The sequence below is a fragment of the Python bivittatus genome, unplaced genomic scaffold, assembly GCF_059951505.1.
Source record: "Python bivittatus isolate LINGU-HERP-01145 unplaced genomic scaffold, Pbiv_v1 ctg000020_np1212, whole genome shotgun sequence".
In the NCBI taxonomy this organism is placed as follows: Eukaryota; Metazoa; Chordata; class Lepidosauria; order Squamata; family Pythonidae; genus Python; species Python bivittatus.
The window spans coordinates 114,546,082-114,559,266 of record NW_028277030.1 but is presented as its reverse complement, the minus strand read 5'-3'; the positions used below and the strand labels follow the sequence as shown (position 1 = coordinate 114,559,266).

At 35.6% G+C, this 13,185-nt stretch overlaps 1 protein-coding gene across 2 annotated transcripts in view; it reads left to right on the top strand.

The window, feature by feature from the left end:
* SYT14 (synaptotagmin 14) overlaps positions 1-13,185 on the top strand; it is an 85,369-nt gene that overhangs the window by 43,126 nt on the left and 29,058 nt on the right. For both annotated transcript variants that reach the window (XM_088147196.1, XM_088147202.1), the window contains one exon: positions 12,763-13,031. In XM_088147196.1, coding sequence (XP_088003322.1) covers positions 12,763-13,031 — 269 coding nt within the window. The remainder of the gene's footprint in view (positions 1-12,762; positions 13,032-13,185) is intronic.

Below are 13,185 nucleotides of genomic sequence, written 5' to 3'. Positions count from 1 at the left end.
TATTTGGATGGAATAGGCTTCACTCAGCCCTGGCAAGACTGAGTGGCTGTGGGTTTTAAGGCCCCCTGACTCTGGAGATTTTCTATATTTAATTCTGTCTGGTGGTTTACTTCCCCAGTCAAAGCTGGTGTACAATTTGGGGGTCCACTTGAACTCACAGCTACTTCTGGAAGAGCAGGTGGCAGCCATGGATTGTGGGGGGGCTTTGCACAGGTTTGTTTTGTGCACCAACTGTGCCCATTCCTGGACTGGGAGGCCTTGTTCACAATGACCCATGTCTTAGTTACTTCCTGTTTAGATTACTGTAATGTATTCTATGTGGGGCTGCTCTTGAAGTGGATTCAGAACTGCAGCTGGTCTAGAATGCAGCAGTGTAGTAGGCTTCCAGGTCCAATTCAAGGTGCTGGTCACTGCCTATAAAGCCCTACATGGCATAGGACCAGGCAATTTGTGGGACTGCCTATCCCCCATTGTTTCTGCCACCAGGTCTAACAGGGAGGGCATGCTCTGAGTCCCTGCCATTAAATAATGCTATGTTGTTGGATCCCAAAGTCATGTCTCCTCTATGGTTGTGCTTGCCCTGTGGAAAAGCATCCCCCCAGAGATCCTGATGGCCCTGACCCTGTTAGCCTTTTGGAAATCTTCCAGGCATTTGGGCCAAGGGGTTAGATGAATTCTGGTGGTAATGTGGCTTGTTGTTTGGGGTTATTTAATTTAACCAGAGCATCAGAGGTTATATATTATGAAGATTTTAATCTTTGTATGCTGCCCAGAGTCATAGGTGAGATGGGTGACTCTATAAATCATATAAGCAAATAAATATGGGTTGATTAAGTTAGACTTATCATAGAACTTGAAGCCATCTCTGCTTATGGCTCTGGGCCTGGGAGTATAAAAGAGAAAATGGCAGAGAACCACTGTTGTCTTTCATAAGTCTCGGATGAAATTGCTGCATCATTTGCATAAGTGATCTTTAGCCAAGGACTAATACTTCTCTCTTAGCCTGGAGCAGGTTTTTCTCTCTCTTATCAGTACTCTCTTAATTGAAAATGGTTATTTTACCAGGCTGATCACATGGGAAGTATGTGAGTTACAAATACATTAAATAAAGAAATGTTCATTAGTAATAATGGAGTATGTAATAGACATAACTGCAGGTCTAGGCTATGCAACTGCCCAAATGCCAATTGTGTAATAATATCTAGTCAACTCTCTAATGGACATAGTGATAAAGGCAGAAGTTCATTCATCTGCTTGTCCTCCAATAAAATATATGTCTTCACTGAATTTTTGCTGTTTATTATCTAGAGGCTTTCTCATATAAATTATGGAGCCCAAATCTGACATAAAGTGGTAAGATTTAAAAAAAACTGGGGAAACATTAGAACTATTCAGGACATGTGACTGCTGTCAATGTAACTGCATTTTACAAATTTTAGTAAAAGGTATTGAAAGGAAAGCTCCAGCACTGAATTATTGAATTCATCAGAAAATTAGACTCTATTTCCCCTGTTACTCACAAGTGTAAAGTAGTACTATATTGCTAGAAAGATAATGTCATAAACAAATATGTCTTTTTTCTAATTTTAAAAATATTTGAACTCTTGAATACTTGTCTAGAAATATCAAAGATTTCTTATTAATCATCTTGGCCTTTTCATCCTTGGTCTCTAGTTCAAGAAAACACATGTGACAATAATATCTATTTTTAAGGTGATGCAAAGTCATTTTTACCACAAACAGAATTAATATAGCTATTCCTCTGGAATTGACTCACTCACAACCTATCTGCATGCTGAAGACTTTTGATGGAATCTGGCTTTGGGCCACAAATTGAAATAAAAATGCTTTAGATGATACTGGCTTTAGACTAGGTTTTTACTTGCTTAGCCAGTTTTTTTCAATATGTATTTATCAAAATTAGTTTATATAATTGCATTACTAGTTGTTTTTTTAGCTACAAATCTGGTTTTACTCAGTATCGGGTTTCATGCAGTCAGTTTGTTTCATCTTCAAAATCAAGTAGATGAATTCATTAGGCAGAGAAACGTTAGCTAGTTGTTCTAATGCTGACAAAGTTTCAATTGTATTTTAAGCAACTCTAATACAGTCTTAAGTATAATGTCAGCAGCAACCAAATTTCATATAGTCCTAGTTTTCACTTTTCCAATCCCTAGTATAATAATATATTTTTCAGTAATATTCATTTTGAATACTGAAAAGACATTTACTCATTAGCTGGATGCAGATGATGCAAATGACAGCTTCCAAAAACCTAATTTGAGATGCTCTCAAACTGATCAAGATAAAAACAAATAGAAGTTGAAATGGTCTTGAGACCATCTTTGTCTTTATTCTCTGAAAAGTACATTAACTCCTTGATTTCACAGACTATCAGTAGTGAGCACAAGGCCTCACTGTGGTGGACAAATCATTGTGCACCTGGCTGCCAGTATGCCATAATCCAACCATTGATTAATCAGGTTGTTTAATAGGGGACAGTTGTATGTTCTGAGGCCTCAGGACTATGGACATCCATGGGACAAATGAAAAAATGCACATTGATACATTGTAATGCAAATTCTGCTTCTTTTGTGCTTGCATCACAGTGTACCTATGTAAGTTTTTATTGTGACAGTGTGATGCACATTTTCTATTTTGTTAATTCATATTAAGTTGTGTTCTTATAATCTGCTTTTGAAGGATGACATACAGCATAAATACATGCATAGATCAATAAGTAATGTTGTGTCTTCTTATCCAGGTTTTACAGAAAGTGTATGTAATGAGTGGTTTCAGGATCAGTTTGCAAATTAGCATAGGAGGATCAGGGGTTTCCACAACTGTGGGGAAAAAAGGATTGGAGTTCAATTGCATAGCCGCTGCTACCATTTTGACTGTATTGTCCTGCTCAGATACCCTGAAAAGAATCTAACTTGAACTTAAGACAAAGAAAACTAAGTTTCCAAAAGGTGTGAAAATAACATTGGGTAAACTGTCTTTATGTCATCCTCTGCTTTTAGAAGAAAGTTTGGAAGACAAAGAATGATGAAAAAGATTTTTGCTTCCAGGCTATGGCCTGAAAGCACAGATTTTGCTGAAGATGAATCTGGATCTAATCAGTGTCTAAATAACACAATACTCCGGAACTCAATCTATGCTCTTTTGAATTCTACTTGAGGAAAAGAAGAGATATAAACGGAGTATCTGCTAAGTTTATTCCACCGGATAATATGTAAAATGTTCTATACATTGATAATATTTATGAATAGGACTAATGTGTAACTCATGTTCTAAGCTGGCTCTTAAACTGAATGCTATTTGTATTTTACTTGGGAACTTCAGTATTATTATTCACAAATTACTACAAAAAGAAACAGCTAAAAGCGCAATCTCACATTGAATTAGCACATTTAGGAGGGATATGATCAATTTTATCTCTGCAAATCATTTAATTCCCTTTTTTAAAATGAAAATAGTTACTGATGTATTTCATCTAGAACTTAAGTACAGCTTGTTTCTGAGAGGGGGTAGTAAACTTAAGGAGTGGTATCAAGAGAGTAGAAAACCATCCAGTATAGATGGCTCAGATTCCTACTGTGTCAGTTTCTGGTGTTTGATAAGACACACAAAGCAGTTTGGGAGAAAGCATGTCACTGGTATCCATGGCAACTCCAAAGATACTTTAGAACTCAGGGGGATAAAGTGAGCCACAGTAATGGGTTGCATTATAAGGGCAAAATGCATAAAAGGCTTAGACATATGCTTGTAATTAATTGCCGTAACAAGAAGATGTATCAGTTTAAATACCATTTGAAAGCCTAAAGATATACTGGTTTTAAAAACGAATACGTTCATAAATTTAAAATCTTGCGCGCACGCGCTCTCTCTCTCTCTCTCTCTCTCTATATATATATATATGTATGTAAAATCTTATATACTAATAAATTGGTTTGCTTCTATTCAGGCCATAAAAACAGACATAAAAGCTGATGTATGTCTCATTAGTATTAAACCACAAGCCCTTCCTGATGTTCTTTATGGTGACTTTGCATTTTGAAGCATTGCCCATATGGTATACTGTGTAAGGAATTACTAAAAATACATTTAATATATGCCTTTGTTTTAATGGAATGATAATCATAGTTGAAAATTAAAGTAGAATTTCATTATTATTATTATTTCATCTTGAATTTAATTGAGGGAAAATAAATTGCAAGTTACTCTGTGTGGGAGCTGAGCTAGATTTGCATGAGCCATATATTAAGGTCTAAAAAACAGAAGAATAATTTAGAGGAAATGTTTTAATAATTTAAAAAACTAGCTAAAATTTATCAAAATAATCCTGTTTGTAAGGAACCTATCTTTGTATATTACAATGCACTTCATCACATTATTTCTTCTTGGTTGCTATAGAAACTAATTCTGTTGCAGCTGTGATCACCTCTTAATATTGTAACATTAACCAAACGGATGTTACAATGCACATTTCTCACTATAAGTAAGTGCTGTATTCTATCTAGTTAAACCATCGCCTTTATGTTTCAAAAGAATTTGAATGCATAAAATGTTAATGTAATTATTATTGAATATTTCCAAAAGGTATGCTTTTCTACTTGTTTTGCAAGTTTGTAAGGAAATTGCATTTTTTTAAAAAAATGAAATATATAGAACTGATAGAAGCCATAGTATATTACAACACATATACTCTAAGACCAGAGTTATTCTCAAGAATAACATTAAAGCCATATAGGACTAAAGTACAATGAACCCAGAACTATTATGAAATAGTCCCCAAAATAAAGAATAAAGTATTTTAACAATATAGCTATCTAGCTATCTACAGTATATACTACTAAAACTCTCATGTCTGTAACCTTCAACTGGGTGAAATGGTGCATCATAGGGCAAAAATTTTTGAACCAAGGTACCTCAAATGGGCTAGCTTACAGAATGAGTCAAAAATCTGTGATCCATGACTCCCATGGGATTGAAATTTGGGGAATTTGTGGCTGCTTCAGCACTGCTGGGCTGCTGTGCCATCATGGTCAGCCCAGGTCATGTGATTGTCATGGGCATATCCCCGACCTCTTTCCCACCTCCCTCTGTCCCTGCACCCAACTGGCTGGCAGCAAGGCCCGACAGGCAAGTGGCGATTGGCTGCTTTGGAAATGAGAAATTTGAAATCTCTTAATGGTTGTGGGTGTAGAGGGAAGGATGAGGGAGTGAGTTGGATGCCTGCTGGCAAAGTAGGGCTGGCTGGGGGGTACTGGTGGTCGACAGGTGAGCCCTCTTCCTCTCTTGAGGGAGGGGGCCCTTGGGGACATGCCAGGATGGGGAGCAGGGGTGCCATTTTCCTCATGATCCATGGCTCCCTTTGTTCCACCTCCCCCCAGCAAAGTGGCAGGCAGTTCTGCTGGTCAGCTGAAGAGGAGGAGGAGGCTTCACCCAGGAATCTCCTGAGGGTCATGAGGGGAGGGCAAATGGTGCAAGCCTATATTATATGTGGAAATGAAGGGGGAGAGAGAGGGAGGGAGGAGGGAGGAAGGAGAAGGAAGGAAGGAAGAGGAAGGGAGGAAGAGGGAGGCAGGAAAGAGGAAGGGGGAGGGAGGACGGAAGGAAGGAAGGAAGGAAGGAAGGAAGGAAGGAAGGAAGGAAGGAAGGAAGGAAGGAAGGAAGGAAGGAAGATTTCTGATGCTCCCTGCCAGCTTCCCACAAGCAAAGTCAATGGGGAAGTTGGCAGTAAGTCACAAATTGCTCACACTCCCACTGCTTTTTTGCCCTTGCCCATTCTGTTTCTCTGTTTAGGTAAGGAAATATCTCTGAAACAATGACCCAACAGGTCATGGATTGTCTAGTAATCTATAAAACTGCAGCATAATGAAATGGGAGGGAGGGAGGGAGGGAGGAAGGAAGGAAAGAAGGTTATCCTTATACCAGCTTTTTCCTTATAGTATTCCCACTGAGGCAGCACAAACCCTAGCTACTGAGCAAGTAATGTAGGATTTAAAATCTTCTAAAATGAACTTTACAAGTTTCTTATCCAGTCTTCCAGCATGGTTGCATAATGGGTGAAATAAGCAAACCTAGCTGATTATTTCTATCTCATTAGCACCACATGGGCAGGAATGCTCAATTAATGGAATTTTAGCGTATCTGCCTTGCAGCAATGCAGAGGGAAGGATGTTGTATCTAGCTATAGGTAGTCCCCGGGTTAAGAATGCCTGGGTTACAGATGACCCATAGTTAAGAACAGAGCTTATTGTAGCAAAATTGGAGTTAAATACACAATAGTTAGCGTTCATTACACAATACTTATACAGTATTATACAATAATACAATCCTGGTTTACATACAAATTTGACTTAAAGACAGACCTTAGGAACGGAACCTGTTCTTAAACTAGGGACTACCTGTACTGTATAAAGAATGGTTTTCTCAGCTTATGGGAACGTGAGAGTATTTAAATAGTTTGCTGGTTCCCATATATCCATAACAACCCAAATTCTGTTATGCTGGGACAACTTGTTTATTTCAGCATGATGTTCCATATCATTAATTATTTGGGTGAGTGTTTGCTAAGCCTGATCTTATCCAAGCAACATTAAAAATAGTGCTGAAAGCCCATATGATGCAAGCATCTGTTCTACTACCAATTTCTAGTTTGAAAAAGAACTAAAGGTGGCAAGCCTGTTGGGAAGAACTGAATTTTCAGCCAATATTTAACTATCAGCCTCCAAGCTCATATCTGAATTTTAGGCATTCTTGTTTCCAGTCTAACCTGGGTATTGGCTGTCCTGTTAGGGTCAGCAAATAGGTTCTTAAACATTTCATTTGTACTGGCTCCAGTTTGTCCTTCTTGGCATAAATTCCCATTTGTACACCTTATAAGTTTTGGGCCAAAGATTTTGTTTTAAGGAAAGTTGTATTAATTGGTCACCTTTTGTAAAGAAAAAGCATTTAATAGCAGTTGATGATCTTGAGACTAAATGTGTTATATAATCATGATGTACACTCCAGGTCCATTTGGAGTAGAAGACTACCCCAAGATATTTGAAGGTATTGACCTGGTTAACCCTATTCCCCTCTATTATCCAGCTTTTGGTCTCTTGGCAAAAACTAGGAATTTTGGTTTTTTGAAATTAAGTACCAGATGGTTTTGCTTGCTAAAGTGAAATGTGTCTGTTACTGTTCTTTTTAAGTCCAATAGGGTCTATGATATAATAGTAGCATTGTCTGTATAAAGAAGTATGGAGATATTGCACCCTGCTATTTTGGAGAGTATGAAAATTAGGATTATATAAAATATCAACCGTAGAATTAATGTATATATTAAACAAAGAAGGAGCTAAGATACATCCCTGACAAACTCCTCTTGCATGCATATTGTGCCAGATAGAGGGACTCAAGTGAGTTAAACCTAACTCTTAAAGTAATCCTTGAATATAAATCCTGCAGCAAAAAAAGAAGGCATCTATCAATAGATGTGTTCTTAAGCTTTTCCCAAAGAACATTTCTAGGTATTGATTCGCAGGTGGATTCAAAATCTAAAAAGGCCACATACAGAGAGAATTTCATTTTTTGAGTATACTTTTATATAAGGTAATGAAGAACAAAACTTTGATCTGTTGTTGATGTCCCTTTCCTAAATCCTGCCTGCTCATCCCCAATTATACCTTCTGTTTCAGCCAATCTTGTAGCTTATGTTTTAAGTGTTTAACATTTAATTTGCTAACCACACTCAGAAGGCTAATGGGTCTATAATTAACTGGGTTGTCCTTGTTGCCCTTTTTATAGATTGGTATGATTATTGTGAGTGACCCTTTTTTGGAGTGCGACCAGTTTGATTGATAAATGTAAATAAGGTTGTGAGTAGATGTGTCCACCAGTTTGAATTCATTTTAATAGTCTTGGGTAGGACATAGTCAACAACTGGGCCCTTACCTGCCTTCAAGGAGTCAGTTGAGTTACCTCTGACACTGAGACTAGAGGCCAACTGTATACTTGGTCAAGTTCAATGTCGCTATCATTTACAATGTAGGATCAGCATACAAAACTCTATAATGCTCCTCCCATGCTTGGACTAGTCCCTGATTAACTGGTAAGGCTGGAGATTTGCTCAGCTTATTGGCTAAAATGTTCCAGAAAAGGAAAAAGTCCCCTTTCCTTAACTGCAGGAATTAATTTCTATTATTTCTCCTTGATGGCCAAACCTTCCTTTCTTTAAGAGGGACTTACATTGTATTTTCAAGTTCCATAAAGACTGAAGGTGGGCCTTTGAGGGGTATTGTTGCACACTTTGTATGCAAATCTGTATTTCTTATTAATCTGCACATCTTTATGATCAAACCACTTTTGATTTTTTATGCCTTAATTATAATATAGCTGTCGAGGAACAGCATTCAGGAAAAACTTTAGCGGTTCTCTGATTCCATCTCATTCGTACCACCATGTTCTTTCATTTTACAGTATATTTTTTTTCTGTCCCTAAGTTTTGTATAATTTATACATAGAAAAAAGGAGGAGCTTAATGTTCCCCTTAATACTCAGATGAGAATATTGGGAGTAGGTCTTTATGCCTTTGAGACACTAGAGAAAATACGTCTCTAATATTGTTACACACTTTTTTGTTAAATAAATTTGCATCTTTGTTGATTTTTCCATAGAATTGGCTATGGAAACATTTTAAAATTCGTTAGAGCAGATTAATATACTACTGTGCTTGCACCAAGGGAAAGAAAATCAATTTGCTTTTGTCTTTTTGTTGTTTGATTAGTTCCAAAATATAACAATATATTAAAATGGAAGAAATCAAAGTGGCCATTTGTTTATAGCTCTGTAAGAGAGCATTGGAACATTTTAATAGAATATAAAATCATTTAGCTTATAAATGGATCTGCAATAAAATCGTTTTATTTGTTTGTTTCAGAATCATTTTAGCCACATTTTACAGCTGTAGCTTTCAGATTTCTTAGCACTTAGCTACTTATCCACCACCTTCAAATGGCGTGTTTTACAAGCTGCGTAAAACAGTAATTTCAAATAAGGTATTTAAAATGTTATATTTTATACCAAAATTGTTTAATGCATGAAATAATAACAGTAAATAGTAAATACATCAGAAGCTTTCATTGTACTTTTAAGCTGCTAAGTTTAATTGGTGGGGGTGGAGGGACAAACCTACATACCATAAATGCTTTTGCCTATATTATTTTACAAAAAATACAGTTCACAAGAGCAGGTTCTTGACCATACCCTTAGTGTAGATTCATATGCTGAGGCCTTTTGGGGAGCTGTTCCCCAGCTTCTTCCCCCTTATTGTTCTTGACTTCCCTTGCCCACTAATTAACCACTACTAATTAAATGCATTGATGAGGAAGATCCACTTGATTTTGTTTGTAAATATCTGTGAGAGTGAAGTGGGGAAAAGGTGTGCTGAAATATAGATGCAGTATAAATATTTTTACATTTAGTGCAGAAAGTCATTGAACTGTTTAGGGACAGGAAAATGAACTAGTAATTACATTGTTTCAGTTCATGTCAAATATAGTATCCACTTCTTACCAATTTCAATTTTTCATTAATGAGGTTGTTCTTGTATGAATTACACTAAGAGCTAAAATACATATTATAACCAGCTCTATTATTTTATTATACTTTTTTTTAATAATGAAGAATGGGTAACTGATTATAGTGATTTTAATTGATGAGAATTATAGGCAAAAATATCTAGAAGGAGTCAGGATGGGGAATGCTATTTAGACAGTGAATTAAAAGAGGAGTGCCTGACTGATACTTATTTCGGTGTTTAAGCCAGACAGTTAAACTGTCTTCATGTGAATGTGAATGGCTCTCCTCGTTTCTTCTCTCTTCCTTTTTCTTTCATTTTGTCAGTTTTTCTTTTTCTTCTTTTCCCTTAGACAAAGTTGATAACTAATGGAGAAACGTATTATGTCATGTCTTTCATAACTTAACAATCTGGAATTTTCCAGCTTTTGAGTGGAGTTTTTTAAAAAAACTGAATTTTAATTTCTTTGGTTAAACAAATAAGAAACTGCCATGGTATTTGTTATTCTTTTTACATATATTTTAACATTTTAGCAGATTTCACAGGAAAAAAAAATAGCCAAACCCACCCCCACTTTGACTTTTATTCCTCTAAATAGGCCATTGCACATATCTTATTGATTCACTAAAGATATGCAGTCTATGTATGGAATTTCTCCAGGAAATGTGAAATTAGTCACAACTATGAACAGTAGCCAGGACTTTCTAGTTTTTTCTAACCATTTTTAAAGGATTTTGTTTAATATTAAAGATTATCTTAATTTTTTAAGCAGCTAAATAATTAAAATTGCATAAAACTGCATTATCTGTGTTTGGTGTTTTCCTGCCAAATTTCAGCACCCACAGCTGGGACAGCTTTGGGGACTACAAAAAATCAGGTTTGGGGGATAGATTGTGGCTTATAAGAGTATAACTTGCCAATTTCAATCCTAGGTGGAACTTGTTTCTGGATATTTTTAATTTTTTTTTTTTTTTTGCCAACCCCTGTAAAGTTACAACTATCACAAAATTACCTGTCTTCACTGCTCATAACACATATTTATTTTCTCACTGTATCTTTCATATTTATTATTTTAATTTTGGTAAATAGATTTTATAAGTAAAACTTTTGTAACTGGAACCCGAGAAAACTTGTTTCCTTGTAAGATAGCTGTGTGCACTTGTGTAATTTCACATGTATAATTTTTTTGTTTGAAAATAAAGGAGGGAGGAAAAAGTTGCATGTCTTCATTAAATATTTATTATTGATATTCTATACTCTTTATACAGAGCAAGATTATTTGGTGAGATGAACTCCAAAAATATTAAAACATGAAAATTCCATTTACACTCAGTACACTGGAGTAACATAGTAGAAACCTCTGCGGGTATTTAATATTTCAGAATAAAGGATTTTGTTTAATTTTTAAACATGTATTTCATTTTATGTTTTATTTAAATTGTTTTAACTTTTGCCTAGAAGCCCCTGAAGGATTAAAACTTTTGAAATTTAGGTTAGATTAAAAATAGACATGAAGAATGCTGCATAAAAAAGAATAGCAGAAAAAGGGGGTGGGGCGTATCAGAGTATACCACAGAATGAAAAGAGCCCTGATTACAAAGCATTACTTGCAAAAATAATCAAGCTGTACAGTCCTAAGGAAACTTGATAGAATCAGGGTGATAATTAATAACAATATGTAGGTCTTCCATGTTGTACTAATTTAAAGGAATAAAAAAGAAGCTAGAGGTTTTGAACCACAAAAATGAGACAACAGTTTCCAGATGTTAATGAAACAAAAAATATATATAGTTTGCAAAAACTGAATATTAGACAAGAGTAAGAAGAGATGATAGAGACCTTTGGAATGCTGGAGGGCATGCAAAATCACTGGCATTAATACTGTGTTTTTTGAAGGTGCTAATATGAAAGACTAAAGTAAGAAACTGAACAACTGAAGACATTGAAGCTGAGGGGGGCAGGATGGAGATTGCAATTAAAACATTAATGTTAATAGTTAAAGATTGTTATTTTTTTTTTCCTCCAGGAACTTGTTCACAATCCACTGAAATTGGTTTGTAGCATTAATAGTTTTTCCAACTCTTTTTTCCTCTAGAGAATAGACTTAGGCAAATTTTAGAAGGGGCTAATATTTGTAAAGTGCCAGGAGTCACTTGCTACTGACAGTGCATACATTTTCAAAAAATAAACATTCTCAAACATTCTACTTGAAACTTTCATTATATAAATCTTAGCTAATGAATTTTTTTGTTTTTGTTTTGTGGTAAATGGGTGGGGGAATGGTAATGGATCTCCTTACAGATCTGCTTGATTATTTCTCCTTAGAGTTTCTTCTGTCTCTCCTGCTTTAAAATATATTATGGTGCTCCATTGATTTGCAAACTTTAATTACTCTTTTTTAGGTTTGTTTAATGTTAAATTGAATAATTGATTGATTATATCTTCATTAATGTGCATATGATGAAATACTGATTTTGAAAAGAAAAAAGCATGCTTGTTTCCCAATGATGCATGTTTGTGACATATCAACCACTTTATTCTAAAAGATGCAGTCCTTTCATTGTGATAGAGATAGAATATGGAATGCCACCTCAATATTTTATACCTGGGTATAAATTTTAAAGTATCTTATTATGAAGGGTTATCTTTTTAATCAGATAAAATATTTTAGTTGATTCATTTCAGTAATTAACTAAATCACATAAGTAAGTCCATTTATGATAATTTGGCTATTGTTTTTGACAAGTATAATGCAAGGACAAATGTCCTTGATATACAGTACTTTGCAAAATCACAACTAACTGAATGTAGGATCAGGACATGAGCTAAATAATAGCAGTCAAGCAAGTATTATGCATAGTGACAGATGCAAGATTATTATTCAAGGCAAAGTTATAATCCAGAAAAGAGGGTGTATATGAGAATGTAATAGTGGGTTTCTTTTGCATATACAAGGTTGAAATATAGTTGGACAGAAGATGAAAATTAGCAAAAATGGGTTATTTTGGAAGATTGGAGTGGACAAACACTTATCAGGATCTATGAAGCATTAGCAGGATATGTAGACTAAGCTCAGTACATTTCTTTTTAGATTAGAACTCCACTTTGAATATGGTCTAGCTAAACAAATCCTGTGCTTACCTCCTAGCCATCTTACTTACAAAATGAAAGTCTATGCTGTCATTTCTTCACAGCAGACTGTATTCAAAGAATGAGACAAACACCTCCCCTTGATGAATTGCAGCCTCCACCATACCAGGATGATAGTGGCTCTCCGCATCTCTCCCGTACGCCTTCTGAAGTTGGTGAGAGCAAATGTGAATTCTCTCAGTGCAGCAACAGTCCAAGATGTTCTTATAAATGCCCAAGTGAAGGAAGTAATGGGCATGAAATAGAAAGTTTCCATAACAAAGGATATGAAGAAGATGTACCTAGTGATAGTACTGCTGTCCTTAGCCCAGAGGTAAACAGTCTTCCGCAAACTGTTTAGCATAAAATGAAGCAAGTTCTCTGAGTTTTGCAGCTCAGTTGGACTTCTGTTGTGTATTGACAGGTATCTATTGGTCTACATATGTGCTTTCTGAGAAACAATAATAATAAAAAAACCTTTTTAAACA